Source organism: Ptychodera flava, chromosome 11, assembly GCF_041260155.1.
Source record: "Ptychodera flava strain L36383 chromosome 11, AS_Pfla_20210202, whole genome shotgun sequence".
Lineage (NCBI taxonomy): Eukaryota > Metazoa > Hemichordata > Enteropneusta > Ptychoderidae > Ptychodera > Ptychodera flava.
This window is the reverse complement of record NC_091938.1, coordinates 41,451,175-41,461,166: the sequence shown is the minus strand read 5'-3', so window position 1 is coordinate 41,461,166 and position 9,992 is coordinate 41,451,175. Positions and strand designations below refer to the sequence as shown.

Genomic DNA, 9,992 nt, shown 5'->3' with positions numbered 1-9,992 from the left:
GGCTGGTTGTTTTGGGGAGTGGGACAACAACCAGCCAGGGAGTGGTAGGGCTATACGGAACCGCAGAAAAGGTAGTTTATAAAAGTGTATTTCATGCTGTGAGAATAATGCTATATGAGCAGATAAACTGGGAAATGGCAGTATTATCGTCGCCTATATATGTATTGAGCGACGGAATCACGGTCAGTTTCCGAACGTTTTGACTAAAATTATAGGTCTTCTCGATCAGTGCACAGTCTAGAAGAGTCACTAGTCTTTTCTGCTAAACATACAGACATTACATTGACTAGTATCTAATGTGACATTAGATGGATGGATGGATGGATAAAAGCTAAAATACCATGGGATACAACATAATGGGAAGTGTTATTCAGACAAAATCCAATAATATGAAGTTTGGAAGGGAACCCTCACCGATATTTTAGGCCTCAAGACTTGCAAACTGTTGCTTCAAATTTGCTGGAAGCTTTGCAGTAAATTAGCAGCAAATTAGTTCCAATCATGTTACCAACATTTCATTAGTTGGCACTTCTCAGTGGCCTGAACATAGTGTGTTGGATTTGATTAAGAAACTGGAAAGGGTGGTTTACCCATCTGTTTGAACTGTTTATGCCTTTATTTTGGAAATTAGTTGATTCGCTTATTTATAATCTTCAACAATAACAAACTCAGGGTTCAAATATGTACACAGAAGTTGTGCAGACATGGCCAATGATATGATTGAGCATGAATAGCTGACAAATCTTAAGGCAGACTGTAGGAAGCACAGACATCACACATTTTATCCAAGCAAGTTCTGAAATACTAGCTTCACAAGAATCAGAGGTGAATGCAAATAAAGTTATTGTTATAAAGACAACAGAGAAGCAAAATGTTAAATTCAATTTGTCAGTGGTAAAGTTGTCAAACAGAATAGAGAAATGTTTCTGATGAAAGCACCAAACAGGAATGGAACTAATTCGGGATAAATGGATGGTGAAGTAATGCCGATTTACTTCTATAAATGTAATCTCATCTGCTTTTCTTCTTACATTACACACTTGAGTTCTTCTTTACATACAACTACAGTCACTCGCCTTACAGAGTACAGTGTACCTGTGTTACATTCTGCAGCTGGCAGTGCAGGGCAAATTTTCGGCTTTAACTCTGTGTGAGCTGGCTTCAGCAAGGAACAGGAGGAACCGGTATGTGGCTGGTGTGTCCCTAGTTGCCCCCAAGTCAAAACAATTAACCTACCCGACAGCTTTTGTCACAGGGCTCTAGCTAACTGGTTCCATAATGCGTTGCCCACTGTGTTATACAAGGTGTACGTCACTCATAATTAAATGGGGGGGGGGGGGGGGGGGGGGGGAGATTATGGTTCATCACTTCCAATTTTGCAACTCAGAAACCAGTCATCATGTTGGACAGGTCTATGCCAAGAATAAATTGGATGGATTTCTGCACACTGTGTTCTGAGTACTTTTGTCCTATTTTATAGAGATGGAGACGGATGTTTCTCTCAAAGTGAATAATACTGATAAAATATCAGACAAATAGTTGTCTTACATATAATTGACTGTTTGCTGCTGCTGGCAGTGTACACCTAAACTTACAGCTCACTAGTTACTTTGATTTCATTTCAAAAACATACGAGTAAAGCTAAACATGTCTAATTGTCTGGTAAACACCTGTACCATGGGGTTCATATTGTCAATGTATTGTTCTATTTCACAATACTGTTACATGTATTAGGTATTGACTTCCATTTTATGATTTATGTCTCAGCGTAAGCTTTAATATCGGATACAATGTTAATATGAAATATGAGAGGTACATACTAGGCTAGTCAAAGGCTATTTACTTTTCAAATGACAACATTCTTGTTCACAAAAAACTAACAATATGAGAAAATTGGTTATTTACTTATTTATTCCACTAATGCCTCTTTAATTCAGAATTTGAAGCAAATTACAAAAGAAGGGTATCAAGTGATCTTGCCATAACAGCCAAGGTTTAAGACTCAACTCACTTGTAAATTCCTAAAGAGCTGTGTTTGCTTGTCCATAATCACAGCTGTTCATTTATCAGGATGTGATATGCAGTTTTATTGGATACATATCAAAATACTTATGCATGTGAAAGATTTATCTGTCATGATATGTGCTATTAACAAATAGTAATGATGGAAACAAATAGACATAGACACAGGAAAAGGAAAAATATTCTTTTCATCTCAAATTCAATCAGAATCAAGACAGACAGTCATTGCTAAGGCATATTGATATATTTAAATATATTTGCAGATTGGTATGGGAATTATCATCTCTTTGCTTTCCTCAATTATCCTATTCTGTATGTTTCTTGTTTGTGCCCAATTCTAAAGTTACCATAGAAACAACCAATTCAATTATGTAAAACAGTGTGTGAACTACAACATCACTTATTGGCCTTTTTGAAATCAAAATTCAAAAAATTCTTCTGCAGAAAATAAGCTAACTGAAAGTATAGTCTTAACCCATAAGTATTCATTATCACTGGTGAGAGTAACTTGTCTTAACCTTTAAGATCAACGCCAAAATGTAAATATTTGAACTTGGGAAACAAAACTGCCAAGAACAGTGTAACGATGGAAACATACATCTTAGAATTATGTACAATGTTTCTTTTGTCTTCAAATTGTTATAAATTTCACCTTAAATCATATCATATGACATATGCAAACTATATACATTATCATGGTGCTAGTGCCATTATCTTTGATTGTGTCAGCTGAAACCATTCAGCTGGGTGGTTGTTCTTGTACAAACACTGAGTGCATTGACTACACACAAAAAAAATGCTGCTTGTGTTCAGTAACACTTCCATTACAGCATGGCTCATAGTCTTACTTGCTTCAACAAGTCAATTTCATCGTTTGGCCGATTGAATTCACCAAAGTTACAGGTACTATCTCAAAAACTCATCGTTGATGACACAGTCCCCACTTGTTAATGGGTACTTTGATACCTGTCCTCAGAGAGGATAGAGTCATCTTCATTAATTAGGTCTGTGATAAAAATACTGCGATACAGATGGTGCTCAATGGCCAAGAATGAGTTCCATGGTGATGAAATCATAAAACCAATGTAGGCAACCATCCTAAAGTTCATAAAATGAGTCAACTAGGAATTAATCAACAGGATGTTGTAAAACACTTTTGCATACAATCCTAACACTTAACAGATTATCACTGTTACCATATTTCTTGATGCAGTATTTACAACACTATGAGATCAACATCTGTATCAAGGTTCATCAAATTTGACGTTGTATTAATTTGTGGCTATATCACTCTAATTAGGAAAGTTCATTACTTATGCAATTAAAAATTAATGAAAATGACACTGATAAATGTCTTTTTCAATGTTAAAGCAATGTGAGCTTAACATCTGTACAAAATTTCATGAATTTGATGCAGTATTTCTTGACATATCAGCCTACTTACGAAACTTCAATAATTGACATGTTACTGCTACATGACGTGAAACAAATTGACGAGCATATGTATGAAATAGGTCAATGTCCTTGTACCAACTTTGAATGATACTGGTGGAAATATGTCTGAGTTATGGCTCTGTACATTCGAAAATTGTAACAAAATCACAGCCATGCAGCGATATTTGATCTTACTGTTTAAAAAATCAACACGTATATGTATAACATAAGTCAAAGTCCATGTACCAACTTCGAATAAGATCAGTTGAGACTTGCCAGAGTATGGCTCTCGACATGAAACAACCATAACAAAATTGCTACCATGTGGCCATATTGGACCATCTCGTGAAACAAATCGACATACATATGTATAAATAAGTCAATGTCCTTGTACCAACTTTGAATAAATTTGCTTGATACAAGTCTGAGTTATGGTTCCGGACATGAAAAATTCAGAAAAAAATGGCACCACTGCGGCCATATTGGATTGTATCACAAAACAAATCAATGTGCATATGTATGACATAGGTCAATGTCCTTGTACTATGTTTCAATGAAATCCGTGAATAAAATCAGTTGAGATGTGCCCAAGTTTTGGCTAAGGACATGAAAAAATTGTAACAAAATGGCTGCCATGCAGCCATATTGGATCATATCTGAAGCAAATTGACGTACATATGTTTGACATAGGTTAATATCCTTGTACCAACTTTGAATAAAATCGGTTGAGATATACCTGAGAATTATGGCTCTGTACATGAAAAAATCGTAACAAAATGGCCGCACGGCAGCCATATTGGATCGTATCACATAACAAATTGACATGCATATGTATGACATTAGTCAATCTCCTTGTACCAACTTTGAATAAATTCGCTTGATACATGTCTGAGTATTATGGCTCTGTACATGAAAACATCGTAATAAAATGGCTGCCTGGCAGCCATATTGGATCGTATCACAAAACGAATCGATGTACATATGTATGACATGGGTCAACGTCCTTGTACCAACTTTGAATAAAATGGGTTGAGATATGCCTGAGTTATGGCTCCTTACATGAAAAAATCGTAATAAATTGGCCGCCTGGCGGCCATATTGGATCGTATCACCAAAACAATCAATGTACATATCTATGACATTGGTCGATGTCCTTGTACCAACTTTGAATAAAATCGGTCGAAACATGTCTGAGTTATGGCTCTTTACATGAAAAAATCGTAATAAAATGGCCGCCTGGCGGCCATATTGGATCGTATCACAAAACAAATCGACGTGCATCTGTATGACATATGAAGTAATCCTTGTACCAAGTTTGAATGAAATCGCTCTTTGCATCTCTGAGATATCTGCGTGAACGGACGGACGCACGCACGTACAGACGGACGCACGCACGCATGGACATGACCAAACCTATAAGTCCCCCCGGACGGTGTCCGTGGGGACTATCTCAAAAACTGGCCATGGAGACTTTTCTTGGTGGTAAAGTGATTGCATAGACTTGAAGAGATTTTGCAATATTGCAACACTGGTAGAAAAATGCATTGGAAATCTACCTTCCACAGGGTCATCCAAAACTTTTAATAGCAAAGTAATTTTCAATACAAGTACCTGTGAAAAACAAATAGACTGTTTTCTGCAGTATCCACTTTGAACTTGAAATCCTCTGTCATTCTGACACATTCCTTCTCTATGGATTCCTCTACAAGCTTTACTGTACAGACATGTTCTAATCAAGGTCTGGGTTATGACCTTGTAACAAAACTCTACCTTTCACAAAAATGTTTTTTTTTGTAACAAGTCACAAATCAGTCACTTCTGTGTTCTTGCGTAACTCTGCATCTGTGTTTCTGCCTAACTGTGCACATTCACTGTCCACTCGAGCATCTCTTTCCTCAACTAAGGTTTTTGTTTTGATGCTCTTAGCAAAAGTTGTTGTTGTTCTAATTCTTGCTGACGTTTTTGTTCTTGTGATTGTAACCATCTATCACAGATATTTCTGACAGCTCCTTGTCCCATTTTTTGAGCTGCTGAGGATATTCTCCTGACATCGTCAACTCTCTCTCCTTGCACAGCGATCAGATAGGCAGACTTCAACTTGCCACATAAAATGTATGCATTGATCTGAAAGAACACCATACCATCATACTTGGTTAACCCTTTGAGCGCCAAAGTCAATTTTTGTCACCTTTATAAAATGTGCCCCAGTCAATTTTTTTCAGATTTTTGTCAAAATTTTGGTGAAAAACTGTAGCCAATGAAATGTGATGACCATTTGATCTAAAATTATTTAAAAAGTTACCGAAAAATTCATAAAAATTGGTAAAATGTTACACTGAAATTTTGGTGGGAAAAATTACAGCACTCAAAGGTTTAATGTCAACATCCAGGCATGTTGTAATATCTTACACTCAAAAACTTTGTCATTGAGTAAATTTTTGAAAACTGAATGATTCTACCATCCTTTCCTAGAATGAAGAAAACATGAACTCTGTGATCAATATAGAGTATTCAGGTACTTCTAAAATGTTGATAATATCACTTGATAGCTGACAAAGAGACCTAAAAATGCAATTAGCTCTACATACCTTGCTTGTGTCACTTTTCAACAACTTGATGAAATTATCAACTTCTTTTGTTTCAGAAGATTCATCTACAATGACACTGATACTTGAAGAGATAACAGCATCACACATCTGATCATCTGATAGGCCAGTTTCTTTGATACATTGATGCAGCTGACGGATTTCTTTATATTTGTGTCTTTGGGCTAACTGCTTGCTGGTATGGGAGTATACTGATATGGCTGGTAGCCGGAAATCCTTTGAATGAAAAAAAAAATATTCTGGTTTGAGTTGAATGCTGGTTTTGTATTAAGTATACAAAAATGAGTATAGTGTGATTTAGCAAAAGATAGCAATATAGGATAGGTCATCAATACTCACTGAGGAAAGTCATAACAACAAAATCAAATCAAATCATGAAAGCTGTGATGTAGTAATCTAAATGACTTCTGTATGTCTGTGTAAGATGTTTGTTTTCTACGAACCAGCAATTCAATAATATGCAACATAATTAATCCTTTTCTATTGTCTGCAAAATACATTCATGAAAATTTTAGAAATGTGGTTTAGTAAGATTCTCACCTGGATGATTTTAAAGGCAAGCTGAAAACCTTCAGAAATGGAACTACTACTAAGTAATATCTGCAATGAACATAGGATTCAAATGAGATTAAAAGTCAGTAATCAGTTCCATCTATCAGATTTTTTGAAACAGATCAATAGAAGTTATTGGATAACAAAACATTTCTAAACTCTTCTTTACTACTGATAAATCACAAATTGACAATTCATGGACAACAACATAACTGATGGTATGATTCCCACATAACACAGTTCTGCAGTAATGTACCAAGACTGCTACAATGCCATGTCCAAATATTTATAAAATAATGTTAAATTGTGCTCCAAGTTGATGGATATTGAGTCAGTATTGGAAAGTAGGATGGCCAGTCACACATCTTTACAAATCTATACATACACTTTAAATCATTTTTTGATATCGCTCATAAAAACCTTTAGAAAACGGGTCTTTTTCACAAAATTTTGGCCAGAACTCTGCTAATTGGTCAAGTTCAACAGCATTATTGATTACAGAGTTGTATACTGAAGTGGAAGAGGATTTGATTTCTCAACATCTAAGACTCAAACAGCATTAAAAGATTCACTAAATAGGATAGAACATCTACAATGGCTTCTTTCACATTTTGCTTGTCTAACGTTGTATATGAGTAAATAGTTCTGAATATGGCAAACTTGAAAGATAATTTGTCTATACGCTATATACAATATACATGTACAAAAATTGATATGTCAGATACATTTGTGCATTTATCATGGCATATCAAAGAACAAAGTTTGAGAATAAAGTAATTCACAGAAACCACTGTCAACAAGATGTGATTTCATCAGAATACTATGATACATACCATGCTGACAACTTCTGCCTTGATCTTACTATTACCAAACAATGTTGGTAATTGTTTCTTTGGAGATAACAGTTGATTAATTCCAGCTTTACTTGTCAAACAGCGATGAAGATACTTTGTCACTTCAATCTGTAGTGTGATAGTGTTTATATGCCTGCCAAAGAAATAAAAAACAGTAAACAATTGTATCAATACATGATAAGTGTGTAGATAATGCTAGTAAGAACAAGATCAGTTACAACCTTTAATGTTTTCATTTTTGTCGTGGAAACACTTATTCATAATAGAGTGCTCTATGTCTACTTTACAGTAACTAATTTTAACATCTAGGGAATGTTTAACTCAAAATCATCACAAATGTCATTCATGACACAGGGCTACTTTAATTGGTGACAATACATTGTACTCACTTGCTGAGTTCAGATGGCGACAGTACCAATCTCATTCCCGTTGTTTGTTCAGTCTTTGTAAGACCTCCAGCAACCTCAGCTGCAGTTTTACTTCCACCAAGCATGGCAGGTCGTTGTACCATTCCCCATTTCTTCTCATCCAACACCTCCTTCATATGTGTCTTTGCATTGTTTAAATGATTTAATCTATCAAATAATTCTGCATATGACGTGGCACCACTTTGGAAAAACTTGATACAAGTCATGGCTGCACGGATGTAATCCTGCCAGGAACAACAAAGTTTGTGTAAGTCGATATACACAAGTCATCGTAAATTACACAGTCCCCACATGTATTTTATTATGGTATTTACTTAGATGTAACTGAACTGTAGTCAAAATAATGCATCAATCAGAATGTGTGAATGGTAAACAAAGCTATAAACATCATAGCACCTTGTATTTGTGCCAAGTTTAAATGAAATTGGTTTTGGTATATTTAACTAATGGCTCCAGCCTGACAAAATTTAAAATGGCCGCCCAGTGGCCATATTGAATCCTATCAAATGACAATTGACATTGAATCTGTGTGTAGTTTTGTTTCAATGTTGATTCACTAATCCAACTACAGTGATGATCATGCACAGCATGAAAGGGAAGTGTAACATAAGAAACATCAACATGTACAAGGAAATTCAAAGCACGAGTCATTAACTCATTCATTTAGGATTTACAATGAAGAGGTGTTACAGTATTGCTGCCAGGAATTTTAGATCAGGGGACACTGTGTCTCACTACCATTTATTTTTGGGGACATTTTGTACATTTTGGGGACAACGAGCACTTCTCAATCAAATTTTACATTTTTTCGTAATACATTAGTTTCACTGAACAAATTTCAAGCTATTGGGACCGCGTCGCTATGCTTGAATTTCAGGCAATTTTGAGCAACAGTATTCTATATCTGCTACAAATCAGAGCTCAGGCGGACTACAGTGAAGCAAAGTATGTTATCAAGTGCAGCATTTTAATTACTTTTAATCATATAGCCAGCTCCGAAAGTATGTTGTGTAAGCCTCACAATAATTATGCAAAACAAAGATCATCGTCAGTAACAGATATTACTTGTAGACTACACCCATCACAGTCAACTCACGAATGTGCCCAAGGTGACCGGCAGTACGCTAGAGCGCAGGACAATGGGTTCCGCTTTGGGGACATTGTCGCAAGGGCGCGTCCTGGCGGCAACACTGGTTTTATGGCAGAAACATAAGTTAACAGACAAGACTTGATGCTTTGTATCATGATTGTATCTAATGGCGCAGTTTCTTACCTTCATGAATATCTGGAAATGATAGAGTACATGGTTGTAAGATTTTTTGATGAGATATCTGCATGAAGCATTGAGGTAATTATTCCATTTCTCCAGACTTGGATCATAGATTAACATCTGTTCTTGTAACTGTGACAAATCACCACCTTTGATACTGGGTAACAATAATCCTTCTATGAAGATCTCCGTTGAACATTGCTGCAACATAATTCAAAGGAAAAGACACTGAACTTAAAGGTATACTGTCACCTGTTCCAATTTTGCCACAGTTACCATGGAAAGAGAAAATCTAACCAATCACAGATTTTAAGCAGGTGGCCACTTTTTAAAAACAGCGCCCTCACATGGGCATTCTGAATACCAAGGAACGCCCCTTTGACCATATATGGGCATATTTAGATTACAGGTGACTGTATACCTTTAACGTTATTCACAAAATGAATTTCTAATGTTGTATGGTCTACTAATGACTGGAACTAGTCTTACCTGTTCAACAATGTACTGGACTGCCTTGGGTAGAAAATTGTGTTTTTTGTAAAATTCAACGATAGAAAGATGTGAACCGTAGGATTTTAGATAATACAAACATTCTTCTAGTTGTGCTGCATCAAGTTTCCTGTTGATCAACATACCCTAAAAATAATAGGTCAAAGTATTTTGGTCAAAATAATGTACAATTTATGATAAAATCAATATTAATCTTTAGTATAAACAAAATCCCAAATTAGTTTAATCTGCATGTAACTTATCAAATTCTCATTTATTCTGGAAATTTCTTTGATACATTAAAATTCTGTACCAGTGTCATCTTCCATGTTGGTAA

At 35.7% G+C, this 9,992-nt stretch overlaps 1 protein-coding gene across 3 annotated transcripts in view; it reads right to left on the bottom strand.

Moving 5' to 3' along the window:
• Positions 1–1,893: 1,893 nt before the first annotated feature.
• LOC139144538 (zinc finger FYVE domain-containing protein 26-like) overlaps positions 1,894–9,992 on the bottom strand; it is a 52,446-nt gene continuing 44,347 nt past the window's right edge. For all 3 annotated transcript variants that reach the window (XM_070715236.1, XM_070715238.1, XM_070715237.1), the window contains 7 exons: positions 9,656–9,802; positions 9,170–9,367; positions 7,858–8,120; positions 7,448–7,601; positions 6,603–6,662; positions 6,045–6,278; positions 1,894–5,580 (listed from right to left, as the gene is read on the bottom strand). In XM_070715236.1, coding sequence (XP_070571337.1) covers positions 5,356–5,580; positions 6,045–6,278; positions 6,603–6,662; positions 7,448–7,601; positions 7,858–8,120; positions 9,170–9,367; positions 9,656–9,802 — 1,281 coding nt within the window. In that variant the 3' untranslated portion in view covers positions 1,894–5,355. The remainder of the gene's footprint in view (positions 5,581–6,044; positions 6,279–6,602; positions 6,663–7,447; positions 7,602–7,857; positions 8,121–9,169; positions 9,368–9,655; positions 9,803–9,992) is intronic.